Source organism: Pogoniulus pusillus, chromosome 28, assembly GCF_015220805.1.
Source record: "Pogoniulus pusillus isolate bPogPus1 chromosome 28, bPogPus1.pri, whole genome shotgun sequence".
Classification (NCBI taxonomy): Eukaryota; Metazoa; Chordata; class Aves; order Piciformes; family Lybiidae; genus Pogoniulus; species Pogoniulus pusillus.
The window spans coordinates 16,900,475-16,926,749 of NC_087291.1; the positions used below are offsets into that span (position 1 = coordinate 16,900,475).

Sequence of the window (26,275 nt, forward strand, 5' to 3'; positions counted from 1 at the left end):
GAAGCTCAAATGGTTGTTTGGTGAAGTGACAGAAGCCACACACCCAGCTCCTGACTCAGCAAAGCAGCGGAGGCGCGGGGCTGGCCTGCTCCTTGCACGTCACAGGTTCACTGGAATCAGCAAGTTTGCTCACGACTAAAAGGCCTTCTGGTTTCACAGGAGATAAGCAGATGTTACACTTCCCCTCCTTTGCCCCCTGCCCAGGACATTGCAAAGCCAGGTTCCTGATGTCAACAGAACCCAAGCCAAATCACCCTGTGTTTTCTCTTCCAGCCCATTAGCTAAAACATGTGCACTGATTTTGTTACTGGCGCCTTGGGCATGCATCCAGATTAATCTCCCTGCAGCCTTGATAAGCAGTTGTTCATTATCATCTTTCCCCTATCACTTAAGCAAGCTTTCAAATCCACCAGACTTTGCCCTGAGCATGCAATCATGTTGTTCCTCCAGCATTATTACAAAACAAGCCGTGCTACCTTTGATAAGAAGCACTACTGCACTGGGAAAACAGCTATTCTTTTTCCTTCCTTTATGGGAGTGATGATGACTTGAGAGGATCAAGTTATAGCCCCCAGGAATTGGCTGCCCTTAAATTCTTGAGCAGTTCTGGCAAACAGTTCTGCTACTTAACGATTCATAGATTCATAGAACGGTTTGGGTTGGAAGAGACCTTAAAGATCATCTACTTCTGACCCCCTGCCATGGGCAGGGACACCTTGCACTAGCACAGCTTGCTCAAGGCCTCATCCAGCCTGGCCTTAAACATCTCCAGGGAGGGGGTAGCCACAGACTCCCTGGGCAACCTGTTCCAGTGTCTCACCACCCTCACTGGAAAGAATTTCTTCAGCCTAAATCTGCCTTCCTCAAGCTTCATTCCATCCCTTCTCATCCTACCCCTACAAGCCCTTGTAAAATGTCTCTCCCTCAGCTCAGCTAATTTAGGGGAGGATGAGGACGGTAAAGAAGTGGTGGCACATTTTGGGGTTAACAACCTTTGAGATTGCACTCCCCAGAAGCTGACAATGTAATTTTAGATGCCTATATCCCCACCCTGTTTTACAGGCCCTACGGTGGCTTTGCACATCAGCGCTGCTGTGGACAGTGTGGACAGAAGGACTGAGTCGGTACCTGGGCAGACACTGCTCCTGCTTGCAGTTAACACAGACAAAGCAGGACATCCCTGCTGGCAGCCTCACTAGGTCCTGCTTCTCCTCATCCACTTCAGAGAGAGGAAAGGGCTGGAAATTCCAATGGGTAGTCTGAATTCTTCCCTGCAATCTCAAATGTTGGATGGCACAGTAAGAGGCTGGAACAGTCTTGGGTCTTAGACTGTTCTGTATCTAAAAAAACTCTTTTAAAAGTAATATTTTTATATCAGTAGGAAATCATGGATGGGATATGAGGAGCTGCTTCCCACCATCTCTCCTGGATGTGTTTAAGAGAAGGCTGGATGAGGCACCTAGTGCCATGGTTTAGTTCATCAGAAGGGTTAGAAGATAGGCTGGACTCGATGATCTGAGAGGTCTTTTCCAACCTGGTTAAGTCTGTGACTCTGTGATTCTGAATATTCCTTCTGCAGCTATGAAAAGAAAGCAAAAGAGAGTGCAATGAATTGGCCCATGCAGGTTGCACCAGAAAGGGTTTAGATTAGATATTAGGAAAGACTTCTTTGCTGCAAGAGTGGTCAGGTGCTGGAACAGGCACCCAGAGAGGTGGTGGAGGCATTCAGAAACATGTAGACATGGCACCTGGGGATGTGGTTTAGTGGGCATGGTGGTGTTGGGGTGACAGTTGGATTGATGACCTTAGAGATCCCCTCCAACCTTAATGATTCTATGAGAACCCCAAGTACCGGGCAGAGCTTTTGCAGCAGATGAGGAGTAAGGGCAGCTGGGGCTGCCTGTGAAACTCCCTGAAGCACACTGAGCAATGAGATGCATTGGAAGCTCTGGTCTGAGTGTTTATTCTTTGGAGTGCTCTTCTCTCCTTAGCAGCTTCGCCGTTCACAACACTCCTAGTTGATTTTTAACAGGCTAACTGGGAAGCTGGGTGGAACAGCTGGCAGGGACGGTAGTCCTGCCCTCCAGGCTCTGCAGTACGCTTTGTACCTTGCATTGCAAAGCCTATTGGCCAGCCAGAGTCACACCCCTGCTTCCAGAGGGTGTCCCGGTGGAATTCAGCCCTGGTGCAGGGGCGGATCAGGGAGTTTATGCCGTGCTGGGTATTAACAGGTCTGTGTCATTGCCTCACAGGCTGCGGAAGCTGTTTGCTCAGGTATAAAACCGGGTCTGTGTTGACACAGAAGCACCTGTTTGTGCTTCGTTAGGACCTGTTGTAAACCCCTCTGAACAAACTTTCCCTTGTTTCTGGTCAGCCCTGCCCCAGCTGTTGCATAAAGTCAGATTGGACGTTAGGAAGTTCTTCACCATGAGAGTGGTGAGACACAGCAACAGGTTGCCCAGGGAGGTGCTGGAAGCTCCATCCTGGAAGGTTTTAAGGCCAGGCTGGATGTGGCTCTGAGCAACCTGATCAAGTGTGAAGTGTCCCTGCTCATGGCAGGGGGTTTGAGTTAGATGATCCTTGAGGTCCCTTCCAACCCTGACAATTCTGTGATTCTATAAATGCCCAATGAAAGAAGCTTCATTTTCAGGCTCTGACCTGAATTCACTGTAATTCACTGCTCTTTTCTGTACCGTGCTTCTAACATATGCTAATCCTTTCTTTCCTTTGTCAAGCAATAAGAATCACAGAATGACAGACTCATAGAACAGCCTGGGCTGGAGCTCCAGAGATGGGGATTCCACAACCTCCCTGGGCAGTCTGTGCCAGTGTTTGAGAACCATTTCAGTGAAGAAGTTTCTTGCAGTATTCAACCTAAACCTCTGCTGGTGCAAGTTGGAGCCATTTCCTCTCCTATCACTTGTTACTCGGGAGAAGAGACCAACTCCAGCTGGCTCCAACCTCCTTTCAGAGAGCTGTAGAGAGCTGGAAGGTCTCCCTTCCCTCGTGGTCTTTTCCCAGCAGAAATTAAATGCAAGTTTTGCATGTTTGGGTATAAATATAACCACCGCAGGTACTTTAAAGTACTGGTGGGGTTTTAGCAAGTGAGGAGATACTAAGCGTGGGATAAAGGGGCTTTGCCCCTTTTGCAGGACAGGACTCTTCTAAGGGCACACAACAGTCAGCAGCCACTGCTTGTGCTCATTTCACACCCCTGAGGCTTTTGTAAAGAGCAGGATAAAGAGCGCCCAAGCGCTGAACAACCTGAGGGCTCGCTTCAACACAGCTGGAAGATTATCCCAGCTGTCTGGGGCCCGCAGCCTAACAAAGCCAAGCTTGCCTCCCACAGTCAGGGGAGCGCCGACACTTGGATGTGGATAGCCTGCTTTAAGCAGAGGGCAGGCTGGCAGCTAGTGCTGGATAAAAGGACACAAACCAGGGCTGTAAATAGAGAGGGAGTTGTTACAGACCTTACAAATAGCCCTCGGGAAATGCACAGCTGCTGTTCAATTGCTGGTTTCTGGCTCTTTTGTTCTCCTTACAGCTTCCGTGCCTTTTTCTTTTGTTCCTTTTCCTCCTTTTTTCTAAAGGACAAACACTGGCTAAGTAGCCAGCACAGCTTCCACTGCTCAGGGCTAGCGGCTGTGGGAAGCAATGGTTCCTCCCGGTGGTGTGCTGGCAGCCTCCTGACTGAGAGACTGGGGACCCATGGGGACAGCACATCCCTCACTGGCTGCAGCAGGCACTTAAGAACATGGTTATGTTGAGTGACCACCCAGGCTGCTCACACCACTGCTCTCCCTCCCGTTCAAGGCTGCTGGAAGGAGCAGAATCAAAGTTCAGGCTCAAGGAAGGAAAAAGTGAGAGAAATGAGAGGAAAAAGGGAGAGGAGGGATCTCAGAGAGAAGGTACTCGGGAAGGGAGGGAGAGAACCAGTGAAATTCGGTGTGTCTGAGGCAGAGGGAAGGCTGTGCCAGACCCAGATGACAGACTGGAGCCCAGACTGTGCCCAGCACAGACAGCAGCAGGCACCGTGCCCTCGAGTTCAGACCAGCCGTGCACCTTTGCCCCAGCAGTGAACCTGGAATCAGCAGGACGCACTCAGCAAAAGGCCAGCCCAGCTTTAGGAGGTGAATGCAATTCAAGAGATCTGACTGCACCTGGGTCCTCAGGGTCAGTTTAACTCTGCGTGGGTGTTAAAATAGCCACATTGCTTTTTGTCAGCAAATGGCTTTTTCCTGACCACAAGACAGCTCTTCACCTGTGCTCCCCAGCACGCTGTGTGCCTGCAGTCTGCGTGGGCAGTGCCCTGCCTTTCAGAGGTGCCCTGCCCATCAGCGATGCCTGTGTTTTCATGCTCTGATACTGACAGGGCACACAGCTCTGTCCTCTCCTTGTTATAAAACAGACTTTCTGGGAGTGCTGCTGCTCTTTTGTTCCTGCACCTTTTCCCTCAGACCTCAGCAGCTATTCACTCTTATTTACTCTTTTATTCCTGCACCTTTTTCCTTAGACCTTAGCAGCTATTTACCTTTTCTTACTCTTATTCCTGCATCTTCTTCCTCAGAGCTTAGCAGCTATTTACTCTTAGCCCCTGACCAAACAGTGAGTTCTGCAGGGTTATAAGGAGTAAAGACCCCTTTTCTTGACCAGCAGTGTCTGGATTCAACCCCCTGCCCTCCCACAGCCAGCCAGCTTCTGGCTGCACTGAGGCAGCACAGCTTCCCTCTGACTCGCTATTGACATAACCTAACCCAGTGCTAATTGCAGCACCAAGAGCCTAAGCCCCAGTATCAGTTGCACTGTTAGAAGGCTAAAACATGGTGTGAGTCTAGCACCAGGCAAAAAGCTGACAGCAGCATCCCTCGCCAGCCCCAGCTTGCAAGAACAGAGATGAAGGTAACATCGGCAGTGTCAAAAAACACCAGGTGCCCTGCTGCCACAGCATCACAGAATGAAAGGGCTTAGAAAGGAGCTCTGGAGACCGTCTAGTCCCATGTCTTTGTTTCAAACCCCTTAACTGTAACTTAGCAGCACTCCACAGGGTGCCTGTGCAAGGGAAAGCGCAGCTGCCTGGCGTTAGCTGAGGCTGGAAATCCAGCAGCTCACTGCAATGCACAAACCCCATCCTCACCTTCTCACTTTGTCTCTTACCAGCCTTAAGAGGCATTCAGAGAAGTAGTCAGAAACAAATTTGTGAGCAGCCAACCAATTTCAGCTGCCAGCTGCTGTATATAGCAATCTCTTCTGACCCACCAGAGGTCCCTGCCGCTCGGCAAACAGAGCCGGGGGTAGATCTCCCCACGCCTTTAATGCAATTCTTGGGGAGGTCAAGGTGTCAGACACCAGTTAGGCTTTGGCATCTCTGCTAATAGCATGGTCTCCACTGTCATTTAGTAGAAGAGCAAACCCTAGGGAGCACAGGGAAATTCTACTGTCACAGCCTGAAAGGAAATGGAAATATTGCTGTGTCTGACCCGTCTCTATCTTGCAGCATTTCAGAAAGGAACCAGAAGCCCTTCAAGAGCCCTGCAGACCTTTCTGTGCACTGAAAAGCTTCTCAGAGTTTAATGAAAGTATACAACAGCACTCCCAGACTGATTCAACCTTCCTTCCAATCTTGAAAGCTGAGTTCTCCTATGTTTAGTTTGAAGGTACTTGTCTCATGAGGAAAAATCTGCTGCCAAAAGCATTAGCACATTAGCAAAGGACACTTTGGCCACAACAAGCCCAAGCAGTGCTACAGGCTGGGGACAGAGTGGCTGAGAGCAGCCAGGCAGAGAGGGACCCGAGTGTGCTGGGAGATAGTAGCTGAACATGAGGCAGCAGTGTGCCCAGGTGGGCAGCAGAGCCAATGGCATCCTGGCGTGGCCCAGGAACAGTCTGGCCAAGTAGGACAAGAGAGATTAGGTTGGACTGGATGATCTTGGAGGTCTCTTCCAACCTGGTTGATTCTATGATTCCCCAGATAGGAGTTACAAGACTATAACATTTCAAGGCATAGAATCATAGAATGGTTTAGGTTGGAAGGGACCTCCAAGATCACCCAGTTCCATCTGCACTTTCAGAACAGTAAGACCCTTACACTTATTAAACCATGAGCTTGTTATTGAGCACCTCCAGACCTCACATGAGCAACTCCATCCACTGCATGGGAATAGAGCACAGCAAGAGGTAAAAAGAAGGAAATGGTAAAAAGTAACAAATAATGAGGTTTGCTTACTGTTGGTCTCTAACTGCAGCAGCAGAAGCACTCAAAGTGCATCAATCAGGTCTTTTTGCCTCAATGGGGCTGTTCTCCAGTGTTTTTAACAGCTTGCAAATTCCTATGACTATAATCAGCCTTATCCCACTGTGCTCCCTGTCAGCTTCCACAATGGCTATAATCTGGCACCTGCTTGGTACAAAGCTGGGAAGTGAGGCTGGGTGCCCACAGAATGAAAATGAAGCCTGCTCGCCATGGAGGGGGAGGATCAGAGGGAATTCAGGATCACTGGTGACAGCCTTTTTTCTTCTCTCCCAGCAAGAGAGCCCTGGCTACGACAGGTCAGAAAATGCAGCTATTGTTCTGCCTTAAACCTCCCTCTTCCAGATGTAGAATGACACTTCCAGAAGCAGCCAAGGCAGGGACATGTTCCAACTAAAAGTCAGTTACCTCCAGCTGTCTCTCCTGGACTACACAACTTGCTCCATGGTCAAACTGTCCAGAAAGCAACAAACATTTTTTTGCCTTGACCAGTTTGCAAATCCTCTTCTATGACACAGAGTTACAGGACCAGTGAGGCTGGATAAGATCTCTAAGACCATCAAGTCCAGCTGTCAACCCAGCACCACCGTGCCCACTAAACCACATGCCCAAGTGCCATGTTTACATGGTCTTTTAACACTCCCAGGGACAGTGACTCCAGCACCACCCTGGGGAACCTGTTCCAGTGCTTGACCACCATTTCAGTCATGAACTTTTCCCCTAATATCCTAGATATATCTCCTAGGAAAACAGTGGGTTTAGACAACCTATGCTTTTTTTTCCATCCTTTTATATTCAATCTTTTTTCCACAGTGTAGAATTCAGCAGGTCCTATTGGCCTGGAATCATAGAATCCTTGAATCATCAAATAATGGAATCATAGAGTTATAGAATCATACAGTCATTGAATCATAGAATTAGAGAGTCATAGAATCCTTGAATCATAGAATCACAGGTTCACAGGATATTAGGGGTTGGAAGGGACACAAAAAGATCGAGTCCAACCCCCCTGACAGAGCAGGACCACTCAATCTAACACAGATCACAGAGGAACACATCCAGACAGGCCTGGAAAGGCTCCAGAGAAGGAGACTCCACAACCCCTCTGGGCAGCCTGTGCCAGTGCTCTGGGACCCTTACAGGAAAGAAGTTCCCCCTTGTGCTGAGCTGGAACCTCCTGTGCTGCAGCTTCCACCCATTGCTCCTTGTCCTATCCCAGGGAGCAGTTAGCAGAGCCTGTCCCCCTCCTGACCTCAGCCCTCAGATGTTTATAAACATTAAATCCCCTCTCAGTCTTATCTTCTCCAGACTGAGCAGCCTCAGGTCCCTCAGCCTCTCCTCATAAGGCATGCCCTCCAGTCCCCTAATCACCTTTGTAGCTCTCTGCTGGACTCTCTTCAGCATCTCTATAATCACTGAATTGTAGTCACAGAATCATAGCATAATTGAATCCTTCAATCACAGAATCATTGAATCATGGAATCATAGAATTACAGAGTCACAGAAACATGGCATCAGGAAGTCATAGAATTTTAGAGGTTGGAAGGAACTGCCTCAAGCAGACTTTTCTATAGGCAGCCTGCCTCAGATCCTAACCATTCTTCCCTGCCAACCACTGCAGAGTCTCTGATAGAGAGATTTCTGCAGCTCTGCAGGAACCTTTCATCAGTTTAGAAAGTACAGGGATGTATATTACAACTTCATTCATGTGAGAAAGCATTTTCTCATGGCCTGTGTTGTCTTTGAAATTCTCCATTGGACCTGGAAGCTGTTAAATAGCAATCTGCATTGCTGCCTGGCTAAACATAAACAGACCCAGGAGTTGGATTCTCTCCTAGAGCAGCACTCAAGCTTTGATTCATGAAAACTGAGGTGAAAAGATTTATAACACTAAATAATCTGCACATTTCTTCAAGTGCTGCTACTGCCACTTTGCAAGACACAGAGCCACTGAACAGCTTGGCTTCTTCTGTCTGGCTGCCAAGAGCCTAACTTGCTGTGGGCTCTCTTGCAAAGGGATAAGAACAGTCATGGAGTCACAGAATGCTTTAGGTTGAAAGGGACCTTTAAAGGGCCTTTAGTCCAACATCTTCACTGAGCAGAAACATCTTTAACAACATGAAGTTGCTCAGAGTCCTGTCCAACCTCACCTCCACTGTTTCCAGAGATTGGGGTTCTACCACTTCTATCTCTACCACTGCTCTATCTCTTGCTCTGCCTCCCTGATGCTCCTCAACCTTTGTACAGCTCTGGTACCAGGCCAAGCAAATTGTCTACCCAGTCACACCACACACAAAGCCACACATTGCCAGTCACAGACTCTGGCACTGCCTGCAGCCTGAGACCTTTGTCTGGACTGTCACATAACAGAATCACAGAACCACAGAATTGTAGAGGTTGGGAGAGACCTACAGAGATCATCCAGTCCAACTCCACTGCTAAAGCAGGTTTGCCTAGATCAGGTTGCACAGGAACATGTCCAGGTAGGTTTTGAAAGTCTTCAGAGAAGAAGACTCCACAACCTCTCTGGGCAGCCTGGCCCAGTCCTCCAGCACCTTCGAAGTAAAGAAGCTGTTCCTTAAGTTTAAGGAAAGAAAAGCATAGAGACCATGGTGTGTGACCTGGCTTTGCATTTCATTCTCCTGGACTGAACACAGTAGCTCAGCCAGGAGTAAAGGTTTCCTGCTCAGCAGGAAAACCAGCACTGGAAGGTCCAAAAGCCCAGGGCCAGCTAATCAGGAGGACTAGCAAGTCTGTAACAGCACAACAAACACATCCTCAACTTGGAAACACTTTTTCATTAAGGTGAGACTCCTTCACCTGTACTTAGCTGCTAAAAGGTGAGGTGCATATGCCATGTTAGCAGGCTAGGCTCCTTCTGTAGTCAGTGAAGAGAAGGGTTTGTATCCTCCCCAGATCCCATGCAGCACCATGCTGTGCAGGCTGCAGAGACAAGTCCATTCTGCCTGTGTTTCTTCACACCAGGATATGAACTGAACACCAGGCACAATGAGAGACAGCATCTGCTAGAAGCCACCTGGGCATGAATATCAACGTGCAGAGATTTCAGTGCTGCTGACTTCAACCCTGTTCACATGCTGTGACTTCTCATGGGAGGAAAAATCATCCTACAGTTCAAGAGGCTATCGTTATGACAAAGCTTTATAAATGTACAGACAGGTGCAGGGAGCTAACATTGCACTGAGAGTGAATCCATAGGGATATGTGGGAACTGCTCAAGTCCTGTCTGTGGTCATGGTTGTATCCAGTGACCCATTTCTTCCTGGGAAGGCAATGCTGTGACACAAATAAATGCCCTGGGTTCTGACAGTATTCTTCTTTTTACTCCCAAATGACAGAGAAACAGTACCAGAGGCTGTTCAGACTAAACTAAGTGCTATCTAGCAGGGAGCAGAATAAAGACCAATGGAAGCAGCAGCATCGTTTAAGCTAAGATGAACAAAGCATGAAAGTTTGCATCCCTGTGGTTGTTTGGAGCAGAGGACCTGTCCAGCTCTGCCTCCCCGAGCCTGCAGCTGTGATTTCTCAATGCAGGAAAAGAGTCTCTGAGGAGAGCTGGTAAAGCCCAGCTCAGCTTCAGGCTGGTAGAGAAGCAAAAGGCTGTGTCAGGGCTCTGCTTGGATCTCCAGCACCCCGCAGAGGCACACGGATCCAGGAAGGGTGATGCCAGAGGCAGCTCTGCTGCAGCTCAGTAGATGATTCCTTCTGGTTCCAGCAGCAAGTACTTCTTCACAGAGAGGGGGATGGAGAGCAAGGGGACTCCTCGGTGGCACCTTTCTGACAGTACCTCCCGAATGGCACATCTGCATAAGTGCATGAGGGACCGTGGGGAATTGCTGCACACACTGAACAAAGAGTCATAGAAATCCTGGTGCCGCTGCAAAAAACCACAAGTGCTTTTTAGGGCAGTAAGCCTCTCTCCCTCCCCTGCCCTTCCCCTGCACACATGCAGCCCTTGGCAGGACAAGGCTAAAAGCACAGACAGTCAGCCTGGCCTTTGGAGGCACATCAAGCACCACAGACCTGGGATAGGCAAATACCTGCACAGAATTCTTCAGTGTTAAAGACCATGATGCAATCTTTAGGTTGGGTGTGTTTGAGGTGGGTGCTCCTCTGTGGTGCCAGCCCTGATCTGCACAGCAACTGCAGCCAGCTCAGGGGCAGTGCAATTGGATGAGTTATCCTCTAAACCTCACCACAAGGCAGCAAAATACTGGTCCTACTGGTGGGCTTGGGTTGAAAAGTACCTTAAAGATTATCTAGCTCAAACCTCCCTGCCATGGGCAGGGACATCCTCCACTAGACCAGCCTGCTCAAGTCCCCATCCAGCCTGGCCTTCAACACCTCCACTTTGTTATTTGAAGAAAAATAGAAATAGTAGTACTAGTAGTAATAGCAGTAGTAGTAGTGGTAGTAGTGGACACCTTCCACTAGACCAGCTTGTTCAAGTCCCCATCCAACTTGGCCTTCAACACTTCCAGTTTGTTATTTGAAGAAAAGTAATAGTAGTAGCAGTAGTAGCAGCAGCAGTAGCAATAGTAGTTGTAGCAGCAACAGTAGCAGTAGTAGCAATGGTAGTTGTAGTAGTGGACACCTTCCACTAGACCAGCTTGATCAAGTCCCCATTCAACCTGGCCTGCAACATCTCCAGTTTATTATTTGAAGAAAAATAGTAGTAGCAGTAGCAGTAGCAATAGTGGTGGTGGTAGTAGCAGCAGCAGTACTATCAATATGATTAGAAGGAATGCTGTTGTCATTGTTACTAAGGTGACAAAAGACCTTCAACTTTTAATGTTGTGTTCATCCAGAATGATTTAATTTTGTGCTGGATGAACTTGAAACCCCCCCAAAACCCTCTCACAGTGCCTCTGCCCCTATAGCTGTGTTAGCATATGGATGGAGTTCCCTAAACCTCAGCTATTCATACACTCAGCTTCAGCACTGATTGGAAAGTCTGGGGAAAGCTCACTATTGACTCAAATCTAGTTTGAAACTGGAATATCAGAACTATGCTGAATGAAAGTCATCATTATGTGAAAACATGTAAGTGGCCCCACAGTTTTGCCTTCTGACAACATCTTAATCTCTTTGATTTCTCCTTTGGCATTTCAATTCTCCCTTGTATCCACAGCTCACTAGTCCTACTCCACAGAAATCCAACCCATGCAGCACAGCCTAAAGATACACAGCCATGCCTGGGTAACATGGCACTGTGAAAATATTTGCTGACTTCAAAATAAATAAATAAATAAATAAATATACACAGAGACAGATCTGCAGGAACTCCAATCCCAGCCAGAATCTTGGAACTTGCTAAGTTCAGGGAGAGCTGAGCTCCTGCAGCCACCCCTGGCAGCAGGAGCTCCAAGGGATAAGCTTGCAACGAAACTTCTCAAACGTGTTCTTTTGTCAGGCAGTGATGGAGCTTTTGTCAAGTGAGGAAGGGGCAAGTTCCAAACCCTCTGAGTTTTCTCTCTTTCTATAGCATCCTCACTTTTCTGTGGCTGGATATGGAGAATCACAGAATTGTGTGGGCTGGAAAAGACACTTCAGATCATTATGTCCAACCGCTCTCTAACTCTACGAAGTCTGGTGCTTAACTGTGGCATGCAGCACCACAACTCTGCCTCTTTGAAATGCCCCCAGGGATGGGGATTCAATCACCTCCCTGGGCAGCCTGTGCCAGGGTTTGACAGCACTTTCAGTCAAGAATTTTCTTCTAATCTCCAAACTAAACTTCCCCAGTGTAACTTGAGGCCATGTCCTCTTTTCCTGCCACTTGTTACTAGGGAGAAGAGACCAACACTCACCTGGCTCTGACCTCTTTTCAGGGAGTTTTAGAGAGCAATGAGGTCTCCCCTCAGCCTCCTCATCTCCAGACTGAACATCCCCAGTTCCCTCAGCTGCTACTCCCCAGCCCTGTTCTCCAGACCCTTCACCATCTTCCTTGCCCTTCTCTGGGCCTGCTCCAAAATGTCCTTTGTGTAGTGAGGGGCCAAAAACTGAACCCAGTCCTCAACACATGGCTTCACCAGTGCTGAGGGCAGGAGGAAATCACTTTCCTGCTCTTGCTGGTCACACAGCTGCTGATCCAGGCCATGATGCTGTTTGCCTTCTTGACCACCTGGGCACACAATCAACATTCCAGATCTTTCTTGGTCAGGCAGCTTTGTAGCCACTCATCCCCAAGCTTGGGGCACTGCATGGGGTTGTTGCAACCAAAGAAATGCACACAGTGAGCATGGGCTGCACTTTACTGCAAGTCATTAAGAGCTTACCTCAAAGACATCATCAGGTATGGCTGCTTTCCACTTGGATGTTGATTTGATGTGCTCGTAGGTGTTGACGACAACCTCCACAGCTCTGGGGTGGGAATGACAGGCTTGGAGCACCTGCAGGCAGGATGCACAAAGACCATGAGTACCACCAAGGAGCTGGGGCTAGCCTGGATGCTTGGCACTGTGCAATGGCATACTGAGGTGGAATTATGAGAGGATAAGGCTGGAGATGCAAGACACCATCCCTGTCTACACTGCTCAGTGCAAGCACAGCAAGAAGCCTCAGGCAAGCCCCCAGTGGGGCTCTGCACATCCCATTTTAGCACCATACAGAACTACTGGTTGGGGTCCCCGGAGCAGTGCAGCTCGCTGAGGGTGTGGCCTTTATCACCCAAATCTGGAGATAACACTGCTCATATTTGGATTGAGTGACTTGACACCAAGCAGAGCCATGCACCAAGTTCTTCCTGCAGGTCACACAGCACAGGAATGGAAAAAAAAAACCCATCCCATCATAGGAATAAAAAATGCATCATTACAGGCAAGTTTTAAAGAAGACTGAGACATAACACAGCTCAGAAATAAGGCTTCCAAGCCACAGGAGGCCCCTGAAACTTCTCTGCCCAGTAACTTCAGCTCAGCAGGAAAAAAATCCAAAGCCTTTTGTCATACTCAGGCAGTAACACTTTGCAACGATTTCATGCTGGACAGTGCAGAGTTTTGTCCCACACAGTCCCCAGGCTTTCACAAGCAGAACTGCAGAACATCCCTCTGGCATATCTATCACCCTATTTACTTTACAGGTGGCAAATGATGGTTTGGAAAGGAAACCCACTCCATGCAACACAAGAAAGGTGGAGACAGGAATGAGACCCCAGATCCATCTCTCAAACATGCTCTAGGACACTAAGAATTGCTCTGATAACATCCTGGGCTCAAGAGGACACAACCAAAAGTCTGGCATTTTATTCAAAATGGTTGCTTGGCTTGTTAAAATTTCACTTATATAGCAGAGGAGCTGCAAGATATTACTCAGGGCAATGGATGAGTAAGTCCTGGCTACAGCAAGCTTACTTGATATAGTAAGGCAGAGCTTTGGGTTTTGCAGATAAACATCTACAAAATTCTTTGGGAGAGATCCTGTAATTATTTATCTCTCTTTTCCCCCCCTCACTATGAGCCCAGGTCCAGCATTTCCCATTATTTTCTCCCATTTCCTGGGAATGAGCCTGAGCTTTGCAGAGACACATTTAATTTTGAATAGACTTGAGTAGATTTTTAAAGGTCAGAAGTGACAAAGTGAATCAGCTGGCCTGATCTCCAGTCTTTGGTAGATGTCACGAAATACTCACTTTGTATAACTTGGTCAAGCCTGTGTGGAGCCAGGTTTGACAAAGGCATGCAAGCAGGTTTTCTGAAGTGAGAAAGTGAATCAGCTCTGAAAAATGAGGCTTGAACCGGTAGAGTTTGGGGGTTTGGGTTAGTTTGTAACAAAAATGGAATCTGGGTCTGGTTTCTGGCATTCCCCACTGTAATTTTGCTTCAGTTAAATGGCACCACTCTCATAACAGGTTGGCTCATAAACCAGCTGTGGGCATTCTGGGCCCATACTTTACAAGACTCCAGCAACTCCAGACACCACCAAAGCCTGAAGATTGGCTCTCTTATCCCATTCCTGTTCAAGACATCACCTCTCTCCATATCCCTACCATAAAAACCCAAACTTAACCTTGTGGAATTGCAGAGGATATATCCTAGCAGCTCCATGATTCAGGAGCAGCTGGTAGCAGAGGTCAGGCTGGGCAGCTGGCCGCACAGATGTGACTTTTATGATGTACTGTAGGGGCGCACAGCCGTTGACATCCATGACATTTGCTTCTGCTCCTGCCTCCAGCAGCATGTGCAGCAGGACGTGGTCACAGTTCCAGGCAGCTTTGTGGAGCGGTGATTTGAAATCCTCATCACGAGCATTCACTTCAGCTTTATAGTCTAAGAGCATTCGACAGATGAGGTGGTGATCTGGGCTGTAGACTTGATCCTTATAGTGCAGGGCCCAGTAGGCTGCACAGGCCAGGGGAGTCTCCATGTAGGCATTGAGGGCATCGACTTGTGCTCCTTGTTCCACGTAAAAGGCCACGAGCTCTGGGATACCCAAACGTGCAACCGTGTGCAGAGGAGTCTCCTCATCCTGGTTGTTGGTTTTGATGTTCACATTTGCTCCTGCCAAAGAAAGATCAGGAGAAAAATATGAAGGCAACAAAATCCTGATTTGAGCATCTCCCTGCTTGAGCCCTGCTACCCGAGGAGGTGAAGGTGGGCACCTGCTGTGAAAGGCACACACAGAAGCTCTAACAGCTGGAGATGTGGATTCTGTGATTTTTTAAGCCTCCAGGAAACCTTTTAGAAAGTTCAGGTACTTGAATCAAGCTTCAGATGTGAAAGCTTGACCCCGGGCTGGCAGAAGAGCTTACCTGAACACTGTTTTGGGGCAGCACACAAGGCCAAATCTCTCTGCAATGTGTTTTTTCCTATAAAGTAAGAACTGAAGGCAGAAGAAGAGAGCTTTGCCCCTACTTGGGAGAATAGCTCAGCTCGAATCTTGAGAATGCTTCCGGCTACACCTCAGTAGCTTCAGGCCTGGAACAAAGGACATCTGCTGCTAGATCCACAGGTGATATAAACCCTCCCAAGCATTGCATGGCCAGCCGCGGGTCCGGGGCCTGTTTTCGTTTCCTTCAGCTCCGTTTGTGCCAGGCGGCTGACGCAGCTGAAGCAACAGCACCATCTACCGAGGAGCCAGCCGGGGACACGGCGCCCTGAGCCCAGCACACCGAGTGCCCAAGGCCAGCTCCGGCCCTGGGCTGGCAGCGGCGGGCACGGAGCCCTCTCCCCGCCCGGCACGGGGCTGGGTGCGGCAGGGCCTATACTGCTCACCCACCTGGTGCTGCTCCAGTGGGGCTTGTACTCCTCACCGCCCGGCACCGCTCTGCGTGCGGCAGGGACTGCGCTCCTCACCGCCCGGCACTGCCCCGCAGGGCCTCTGCTCCTCACCGCCCGGCACCGCTCTGGATGCGGCAGGGCCTCTGCTCCTCACCGCCCGGCACCGCTCTGCGTGCGGCAGGGCCTCTGCTCCTCACCGCCCGGCACCGCTCTGCTTGCGGCAGGGCCTCTGCTCCTCACCGCCCGGCACTGCCCCGCAGGGCCTCTGCTCCTCACCGCCCGGCACTGCCCCGCAGGGCCTCTGCTCCTCACCGCCCGGCACTGCCCCGCAGGGCCTGCGCTCCTCACCGCCCGGCACCGCTCTGCTTGCGGCAGGGCTTCTGCTCCTCACCGCCCGGCACCGCTCTGCATGCGGCAGGGCCTCTGCTCCTCACCGCCCGGCACTGCCCCGGCAGGGCCTCTGCTCCTCACCGCCCGGCACTGCCCCGGCAGGGCCTCTGCTCCTCACCGCCCGGCACTGCCCCGGCAGGGCCTCTGCTCCTCACCGCCCGGCACCGCTCTGCGTGCGGCAGGGCCTCTGCTCCTCACCGCCCGGCACTGCTCTGCTTGCGGCAGGGCCTCTGCTCCTCACCGCTCGGCACCGCTCTGTGTGCGGCAGGGCCTCTGCTCCTCACCGCCCGGCACCGCTCTGCGTGCGGCAGGGCCTCTGCTCCTCACCGCCCGGCACCGCTCTGCGTGCGGCAGGGCCTCTGCTCCTCACCGCCCGGCACCGCTCTGCGTGCGGCAGGGCCTCTGCTCCTCACCGCCCGGCACCGCTCTGGATGCGGCAGGGACTGCGCTCCTCACCGCCCGGCACTGCCCCGGCAGGGCCTCTGCTCCTCACCGCCCGGCACTGCCCCGGCAGGGCCTCTGCTCCTCACCGCCCGGCACTGCCCCGGCAGGGCCTCTGCTCCTCACCGCCCGGCCGTGTCCCAGGCCCTTTGAAGCTTGAGGCCGTGGCAAAGTGGCAGTAGAATCACTGCTACAAGAGCGAGTGCAGGCAGCGTGGCAAGGCCTGACAGAGCCCCAGACTGGTCAGGGTTGGAAGTGACCTCTGCAGATCACCTGGTCCAACCTGACTGCCAAAGTGGGGACACCTGGAGTAAATCCGGCAACGCTTCCAGGTGAGTTCAAATGCCTCCAGAGAGGGAGTGGCTTGCTGCAGTGCTCTGCCACCCTCAAAGGGAAGAAGTTTTCCCTCGTGTTTACGTGTTCCAGTGTGTGCCCATTGCCCCTTGTCCTGCCACTGGGCACCACTGAGAAGGGTCTGACTCCATCCACCTGACACCCTTTAGCTAATGATCAGCATTACTGAAGCTCCCCTCAGTCTGCTCTTCTCTAGATTAAACAGCCCCAGCTCTCTCACCTCTCCTCACAAAGCAGATGCTCCAGTCCCCTCACCATCTTAGTGCTGGGCTTTCTCTAATAGCTCCTTCCTCTGTCCTGGCTCACAAAAGCCCTTGCATGGCCAAACTCACTAAGATGTAAGGATTAGGGAGGAGGAAGAGAAGGCAGGAACTGGCTCTGGGCTGGAAAACCTGAGTGCTAATGCTGTTAAGCCATGTGGAGTGTTAGTCATGTCAGATGTGCAGGAGAGTAGCAGCAGTCGGAGTTGGGAGGTGGTAAAGTGACACAGGCTCAGCATTGCTTGGCTGGCAAGCTGCCCAGATCAGAAGTGGTTAAACTGCCTTTACCTAAACTGACCCAGGGTGCAGAGTGACAGCACTGAGTGGAGCTGGCAGAGTGGGAGATGCACCTCGGAAACTTTGGTGCAGGAACCAAACCACACGTGAGCACCTGCCACATTTTGCTTCAGACCTTTCTCATTTGGTCTGGATTCTTGAGGCTCATCTCACATGGAGATTGGATTCTTCCAAGTGCTTTGGCATGAAGAGTGGCTTATCAAGCATTAGTAGTAGTATTCCCCCTGTACTCAGCACTGGTGAGGCCACACCTCAAGCACTGGGATCAGTTTTAGGCCACTCACTCCAAAAAGGTTATTGTGGAGTTGTCGTCCCTGGGGCAGTTCAAGGCAAGGTTGGATGTGGCACTTGGTGCCATGGTCTAGTCTTGGGCACTGTGGTAAAGGGTTGGACTTGATGATCTGTGAGGTCTCTTCCAACCTTGGTGATACTGTGATATTGTGATACTGTGAGGTGCTGGAGCAGGTGCAGAGAAGGGCAAGGAAGATGGTGAAGGGTCTGGAGAACAGGGCTTGGAGGTCTCTTCCAACCTGGTTTATCCTATGATTCTATGGAGGGGGGCAGGTAACTGCCAGAACCACTACAGCTCCAGAGCTTTCCCTTACCTCTCCAAAGCAGCTGCTGGGCACAAGGCATGGAGGTTGGTGTTGTACAGAAGTGCAGGGGGGCCTGCCCACTCATGGAAAAGCAGTTGAGCTTAGCTCCGTGGTTGCAGAGGATCTTGAGGCACTCCACGTTGGCCGTCTCACAAGCAATGTGGATGGCAGCCTTCCCGTTGGGCCGGCAGTTGATTGTGGCTTTGTGGTTGAGGAGGACCGACAGGCTCTCCAGATGTCCGTACATGACAGCCAGGTGAAGTCCAGTGGCCCAGGATATTTTTAATTTGTAGCTAGGCAGCCAGTACCCTATGCAAAGAGAAAATGTGTTACCATCCTTGGCAAGGCCTTGATTTGCACTGGCAAGAATTGAGGGGGAAGGAAGGGTTGGAGTTTTGCTTTAATTAGCTGTAGTTTCCAGCAGCTACAGCTTAGTGCACACCAAGTTCCCTCGAGCAGAACTTCATTTGTGTGAAGCACTCTCACTGCGTGCACTGAAGAGCCTGCCTTTTGGAGGGATAACTCCCATGTAGATGTACTCTGAAGGCAGCTTTTGTGTTTTCTGTGACCTGTGTAGACAAGATAAAAAACATGCTTAGAGCTTTGGGGAAAAAAAATGGGGGAAATGGAATCTTCAGCCTGCCAAAAGCTGAACAAGGGTGGCAGTGGAATCAGAAGGCAGCATTTACTTCAGCCACTGAATCAACAGAGAGCTCATCCTGCTGTTCCTGCGTGGGAGACAGCAGGTCAGGGACTGGATTCAGACCTCCAGTGATGCATCACACACAGAGCTCTGGCAACTGCTGCCCTTGAGGAGTATGGAGCGAGGGCTTTGGATGCTGATCTAAATTAGGTTGGAAAACCAAACAGAAGCAGTGACAATGAAATTTGGCTCTGAAACGTTGGAATTATTTTCTGAAAATTTCACACTGATCTCTTTTTTTTTCCCTTTTTTCCCCTCATTTTTCCCCCTTTTCCCCCCTTTTTTCCCTTTTCCTCCCTTTCTTTCCCTTTTCCCCCCCTTCCCTCCCCTTTTCCCCCCTTTCCCTCCTTTTTTCTCCCTTTTTTACAGAGAGGTGTAAGGCCAAGTGACACTTAAATATTTGTTCCCAAAAGAGGATTACATCCTTAAAGCCTGCATAGAGACAGTCTCATGAGTGATTACTGTAATAATTTCTTTGGATAAAAATAAACCCCAATAATAAAGTGCAGAAGGGCAGAAGAAGTCTAAAGCTTCTTGCCTCCTTTTGATTTTTTGAAGTGCAGCAGCTGCTTCTCAGCTAGAATGTGCCCATAAACATTTCAGGAGTTGATTTATCTGTTTTTCCTTGGCTGAATGCCTGGTTCAATACTGTTACCATGTAAAAGACAGAGAAAATGTAGTAAAGATGCATACTGGAGTCAAATTAATCCAGATTGATTCATTCCAATTCATTCAAATTAATTCATTGTCCAATCTCTAGTTGTGTATAGATCTATATTTTACCTTAATATCATATAGATACATTTTTTATAGCATTCATGTGTGTTGTATTAGATAGAAAGAAGATGGAAAGGAAGGAAAAAGGTGGATAGAAACAAAGTACCAGGGACAGGGAGAAACTTGGATCCATTTTTCCTTCCCTCCTAGTTAAATTGCAAGTATATTCTGAGAGAGATGCCAGCCTATGCAGTTCTGGTATGACTCTGAAAATTACTTCATTTCCACTGGAAGGTTCCATATTAAAATGGACAATCATGAGAGCAGCTGCACCTCCTGCCCCAGCATGGCTGCAGGGACTTGTTCCTGACCATCACAAGCACTTTAGTACTACCAGAGTGTGAGATGTCAGGGGTGAGAAACAGACCACAACATCCACTCTAGGATCAAATTTTGGGGACTACCAAAACCAGTTTCTGTAGAACACAGGCCACAGATGGCTACAGGAGACAGCCCTGAGGCATCTGAGTGTCCAAGTAGGGTTCCAGGCTCCTCTGCAGCTGCTTGACCCTCTCTCAACTTGCTGACTATGCAGGTTATGCTGGCAACTCTGGTGCAATGACCTTTTCATCATATGCCCCCAAACTGGGCACAAAGAGCTGGGCTATATCCCAGAGTCCATGCATACAGCAGAGCAAGTTTCCTAAGTCAGCTCACTGTCCAAATTCAGGTGCAATATCCCTCCTTGTTACCTGTGAGATGTGGAACACGGCTGGCTTACCCCACACAAAGCTGGCCTTTGCATTTATGGTCAGATGTGAGACACAGATCATAGATTCAGAGAATTGTTTTGCTTGGAAAAGACCTTAAAGATCATTCTGACAACCATTCTCTAGCTCTACCAAGGCTGAGGCTAAACCATGCCCCTCAGCACCACATCTCTGCCTCTTTTAATGATACATGGCAGCAGGAAAGTGATGCTCATAAGCTAAGTTATCACTCTACATAGCCACAATTTTCCTGCCTGAGACCACCATTTATTTTTTTGCCAGTGCTGCTGCAGGTGAGCTGGGCTCAGACATCCTGAGGAATCATCTCCACGTCCTCTGTCCCAAACCACAGACATCTCAGCCCAGAGGAACAGGAACCTGGCACTGAGCAGGAAAGAGACATGGACTCCATTCAGCTTGCCTGGTTTTTGGGTGGAAATATGAAGAAGCCATGGCATACACAAGGTCAGTGTCCTTGGGAGCTCTCAGCCTCTTTGGAAGAGAGGAAGCAAAGCTACTCTGTCACCCATAGCATCTCCTTTCCACTTCATCACTTAGGGCTGTGGTAAACCTCAGGCTGTCTGAACAGTGGGGTGGTGGGTCTTAAATTTTGTCCCACTCTCCCTCCTCAAGCACATTCCCCTCTCATGTCACAGTTATCTGGGGATCAGAATAAAAATAGGGTAGACTGCCTTCTGCCCTTCAGACAGAGTGTACTGCTGTGACTCAGGCCACAGGCTGCCTTTACCTCTCTGGAGTACTTCTCCAGTCTAGACAGATGGACACTTGCAGGCTGATGATCTACACTTAAACATCTGTGCATTAATCCACAAGCAGAATGCACCTCAGCCTGCTGAGGACAGGAGAAAAGGGATGTTAAGATACATTCATCACTGTGTGGCTCAGTACAGACATTGTCCCCGTGGGAAGTAGGTCATGCCAGGCTGGACAAGGCCTTGAACAGCCTGGTCTAGGTGAAGGAGTCCCTGCCTATGGCACTAAATGATCTTTAAGGTCTCTCCAACCCAAAGCATTCTGTGACTGCCTCACCCTCTAATGAAATTAAAAGAACAGGAGCCAATCATTAAAGAAGAGGTAACCACAAAAGGAGAAGGTGTAGAATGCTGTCCCCTCTTTAAAGCACAGAAAAGAAAGTGCATTTGCTGTGCTGCTGGGACTGGAGGTGTTTTATCTGCACATAGGATTAACTTCTGGCAGAGGCTGCTCATAACTGTTTTCTAGTTCCACACTAAGAGTCTGTCAGCAAGTGTCTCATGAAGTGTGCTGATTTTAGCAGAGACCAAACTTGGTTTGTTGCTTTAAGTTGTAAGCATTTGGAAATGCATCCAGTGTCTGGCTGAGCACTGGCATGGGGTTTGTATACTCCAGAAGAGATGTCTTTTCTGGTTGAGGTTTTCCTGTTTTGATAAGCCAGCACATCCTCACTTTCTGTCAGCTTGAAAAATAAATCTCCTCCCATCCAGCAACATCCAAGGTCCACAGAATTTCCTTGGCTCTCCTGAGCTAGGGAGAATTCACTCTCCTACTACTGTAAGCTGAAAATGGGAGGCACTGAGTATTTTAGCTTTCTGACTGGCCTGTACACGTGGCTGGGTACATGCAAGAAATGTGTGTACCACTCTCAGTCTGTATGTGTCTATTCTGGGCTTTGCACCCCAGCTCTCTGCAAGGAAATGGCAAAGGACTCCTCTTTCTGTTCTGCCCTGAAGCCGCAGCAGCTGCCTCAGCAGCACAGAAGTTCAGGCTGGTCTCTGGCCTGCCCTCCACCAAGCGCAGCAGGTACAGCTGATAAGGTCCCCTGCTGAGGTGACCGTGGCTGTATGAACCTACTGAGATGCTACTGCCTCTGACTCAGCTTGCACTGCAGCTGCAGAAGGCCACAGTTTCTTGAGAACCACTCAAACCCATCTGCTTCCTGGCTGGGGAATGCTGCCACATTTACCTTGTTTGTAAGATGCCAGAATCAGGTTTTCATCTTCCACTTCAAACACCGTGTCCACGTCTATTTTCTTTTGGCTCAAGAGCTCTTCCAGTGTTTCAAAGTCATTGGACTTCAGGGCTTCAAGAAAAGCCTTTTTCACCAACTTTGCAGCTGCAGCTCGAGTCATTTTCCTCTCTGTATCCTCTCCCTCTGTGTACGTCTCCTCCAGATCCATTTCCAGCCGTATTTGTTTGTGCTGTGAGGAGGGGTACACTGAGATCCCTATAGCACAGTTGCATGCTGAAGTTCCTGAAGACCAGGAGGTAATTTTATCACTCAGTCATGCTGATCTGCTTGTTCTATTTATATAAGGAGCATTTCAGGCACTGAAATGCCACTCTTAGATATCACCACACTCTTTTTATGAAAGTGAGGGCAGACACACTGGCAATAACACCAAAATCAGAGTCATCTCCATGGCCTTTATACACATTAAGCTTCATTAACCTCATGGTTACCCTCTGCTCCTGCCACACACTTCCATTCAAAGACACTAGTCCCAGGTGCTGTTTCTTAGCTGGAGAAGCAATCACGTTTCCTTTCATGGTTATCGTTGCTGATTTACTGACTGCAGTGGGATGTGATGCTCTGCCTGCAGATGCCTGTAACTAGTGCACTGCAGAAAAGTAGTAAACCCCCAAGGCATTCTTCCTGTGGGAGGTAGCTCCCTCTTCCCCAGGACAGCATTGGACATGCTGGTCCTGGTTTGCTTCCTCCAGCCATCAGGCAGGCCTTCACAAGAGCTCCCCACCATGCAGCTCTCGCAGCCTCAAGAGATCATTGCATTGGCCGAGACTGATCTCCTGCATAACACCTTCAGCAACAGGTTTCCTCTGTTGTGCTCAGTGCTCCTAGGAAGCAGAAATGCTGGGATGAGGGGGCTGCAGGGCTATACATCCATGTTATGGGGTGGGCATTTGACACTGCAGCAGGCTCACAGGTGGATTAACTCAGGTGCAAGCACCGGAGGCTGCCCAGAGTCATGGGCTCTTCTCCTTCCCCTGAGTACCCTTCATCTAAATTCAGACCTTCTCCTTCACAACCCCATCACCCATTGAACACTTCCCCCTCCCTCCCTTTTCCTTCTGTCTATGCCAGGTCAGTCCCTGTGTTGACAGCAGGCTGTGAAGACACAAACCCATGCATGGCTAGCATAAAAATCGTTCACACCTGCAGCTACTTAGGCTGCTGGGTGACACCTTAGGTAGAGGTTGACTATCCACCCTCCCTGGAGGTGTTCAAGGCCAAGTTGGATGGAGCCTTGAGCAACTTGTTCTAGTGGGAGGTGTCCCTGCCTATGGCGGGGGCTTGGAACTGGATGAGCTTTGAGGTCCTTTCCAACCTAAACCATTCTCTGATTCTGTGGTTTAAATCACCTAGCAAAGGACACTACCACAACCATTCAGAAGAGATTTTCATGCTTTTCCTTCCTGGCAGTTTGGCTGTGAGCCACATGATACTGGAAGCTGGAGTAGCCCTTGGGCTCATAGGGGTTCCCAGGATCCAGGCTGCTCAGGCAGCCCCATGAGGATCTGCAGGAGCCCTGTCCGTGGGAATGCTCTCCAGCTCTCTGGTTAAGCCAGTGCTCAGCAGAGGTGTTACAGCTCATGGAGAACTGTGAAATGTGTGTTCCTTCTCTCTATGTACTTTTAGATGAAGAATACTTTAATAGAACTACTTTGTAACAGACAAGGGGGAGGTGGGAAGTGGTGTGTTCTGCTGTAGTTCTCAGGAAGCTCATCTGAGTCTTTCTAGGCTTATTTAAGAGTCATTCTTCTGAGCTGCTAGCAACCCTTGCCAGCTCATGTTGAAGTTTTCGTCAGACGACACTCCCAAGTGAAGTCCTTCTTCTCAAAACCACTCTCAAGTCACTCCTTGCCCAGCTTGGATTTGTGTTATTAGCAGTATCCTGTTAACACAACCACACAAGGCCTTGTCTGGCATGATCAGATGGACCAGCTGTGAATTCCAGAACTCACAAGCTTCTTATTACCTGCACCTTGTTTTTCTAACCATTATCTTCCTGGAAAATCATGAATGCTCAAAACACTGACATGGCTGCAATCAGTTGTTCACCTCAGCTACCCTTTTCAGTTTGCAATGGATTACCTTTTCATCTATCACCTTTCAGAGACTATCATCATAGAATGGTTTAGGTCGGAAGTGACCTGAAAGTTCCAACTCCCTGCCACAGGCAGGGACACCTCCCACTAGAACAGGTCGCTCAAGGCCTCATGCAACCTGGCCTTGAACACCTTCAGGAAGAGAACATCCACAGCCTCCCTGAGCAACCTGTTCCAGTGCCTCACCATTGCATTGGATTGCATTAGATGACCCAAGGACATTCAATCTATCTGCAAGAATCGTGCCAGTACATCTCCATGCTGGGCTGCTGCTGCTGGAAGGTTGAGATGTAGAAGCATGTTGCTGCAACAGATTACTGCACATCTGCTCATCCATCCTGCTTGCTCTTGGTTGACAAGCAAGGTGAAGCAATTTGTGACAGCTCAGCCCACAGTGGAAGAGAAAGCTGATTAAAACTGCCTTGCATCCATCACACTCCAAGGGCGTGCACAAGGACCTCAGCCCAGACAATGCACTACCACTTGCTCACCTTCAGCAGTTTCTGTAGCCCTGTTCTGACTCTCACAGAATTTTTTCTGGGCATGAATTAGCTTAAAAAAATAGAAAGGAAACAATTACAGAGATCTGTAGCCCTTGTAGTCAGTATTTTCCTGTAAGCCACATTTGGGTCTCATTCTGAAAAGCCTGCTCAGGTGAGTGCCCTGGTGGCTTCAGTACAGTTAAGACAAGAATGGGGAAATGGGCTTAAGTTTTACAGACCTTTTAAAGCATAACATAAGAATTTTTATTCAGTAGCCTGAACTGTAGTCCAGACATTTCTAAGAATACATAAATACTGTAAGCCATTGGTTGGGCAAAGGAACCACTTTTTTAGTCTGGGCAGGAGAAGGCTGAGAGGGGATCTAATAAATATCTATAAATATCTGAGGGCTGGGAGTCAGAAAGGAAGAGACAGAGACAGACTCTGCTCACTTGTGCCCTGGGACAGGACAAGGGGCAAGGGATGGAAACTGCAGCACAGGAGGTTCCACCTCAACATGAAGAAGAACTTCTTTACTGTAAGGGTCCCAGAGCCCTGGCACAGGCTGCCCAGAGAGGTTGTGGAGTCTCCTCTGGAGCCTTTCCAGCCCTGTCTGGATGTGTTCCTGTACGACCTGTGTTGGATTCTCTGGTTTTGCTCTGGCAGGGGGGTTGACCTCGAAGATCTCCAGAGATCTCTTCCAACCCCTAACATCCCGTGATCACCTGTGCTCCCTTTTTACTACAGGTCTGTGTTTTCGCTACTCTTGTGCTTTCCTGCAGGCCTCTCCTTCTCTGTACCACCAGGTGGCAGTTTGCTTTTGAAAGTCAAAGCTGATGTCATCCGAGCCCCGAGGCTGCCAGATACTCTCAGCATCTCCCTGTGAAACAATATCTCATCCTTTGTTTAATTTCCATTACATTTACACTCTTTCTGAGTTAGGCCTGAGGCCACCACGACAGGCACGGTGCACTCACACACTGTGTCCCCTCGGAAAAGCTGCTTTCCACATCTGGGACCATGAGAACAAAATTCAGTGTTGTGGACATCAACCTTTGGGTTTAGTTTTGGCATTTCCATCTTCAGCCCCGGGAATCTGAGGGCATTTTGTCTTTCTTTGCATGGTTGCAACTCCTGCTATCAGTGTGTTTATTAGGAAGCTCATGGTTGGAGCAGTTATTGATGTCAGAGTGGTAGCTGCTGGACTTGGGATGTTTTAAAATGAGGAATAATCTCTCTAGATTTGCTGCTCATACAATGAATAGTTTGTCATCCTGTGAAAAGCATACACAAAGTGCCTTGGTTTTGCACAAATGCCACCTTTACCCAGCCATAACATCAATAGGTAGACACAGAAATTGAAGTCAGGTGAAGAGTATTTTCAAAGCATGGAAAATAAAACCCCAAATCTTGCCTATCCGTGCTGAGTGGAAAATTCTCCTTGTAGTTTTTGGAGCTCCGTGTCGTAGTACCTGACAGTCTTGAAACAGTGAGACTTTGTAACCAAACTGAAACTCTGCATCTCTCCTCCTCTTTAAAAGGCAGCCATGCCCTATGGGTTCGAAGGAAGCCTGTGGAAACAGTTTTTAGAGACCAGTGCTCCTTCCTGGTGAGACTAAAACAATTCATGGCCAGTAGAAAGAGCCCCCTCAGG

At 49.3% G+C, this 26,275-nt stretch overlaps 1 protein-coding gene across 1 annotated transcript; it reads right to left on the reverse strand.

The window, feature by feature from the left end:
• Positions 1 to 9,027: 9,027 nt before the first annotated feature.
• On the reverse strand, positions 9,028 to 22,299 carry ASB4 (ankyrin repeat and SOCS box containing 4). Its single transcript, XM_064166925.1, has 5 exons — positions 21,978 to 22,299; positions 17,834 to 18,133; positions 14,276 to 14,766; positions 12,547 to 12,660; positions 9,028 to 10,145 (listed from the first exon to the last, which is right to left on the reverse strand). Exons 1-5 carry the CDS (start codon positions 22,189 to 22,191, stop codon positions 9,957 to 9,959), a joined length of 1,308 nt encoding a protein of 435 aa, XP_064022995.1. The 5' UTR covers positions 22,192 to 22,299; the 3' UTR covers positions 9,028 to 9,956.
• Positions 22,300 to 26,275: the final 3,976 nt, after the last annotated feature.

Bases quoted from the DNA above. Each gene is read 5' to 3' on its own strand.
- ASB4 (XM_064166925.1), bottom strand. From the start codon at position 22,191: ATGGATCTGGAGGAGACGTACACAGAGGGAGAGGATACAGAGAGGAAA. The intron at 14,767-17,833 runs GTAAGGGAAAGC...TTTCTTTGGCAG, and splicing joins CCAGCAGCTGCTTTGGAGAG to GAGCAAATGTGAACATCAAA. The intron at 12,661-14,275 runs GTTAAGTTTGGG...TCCTGCCTGCAG, and splicing joins ATCCTCTGCAATTCCACAAG to GTGCTCCAAGCCTGTCATTC.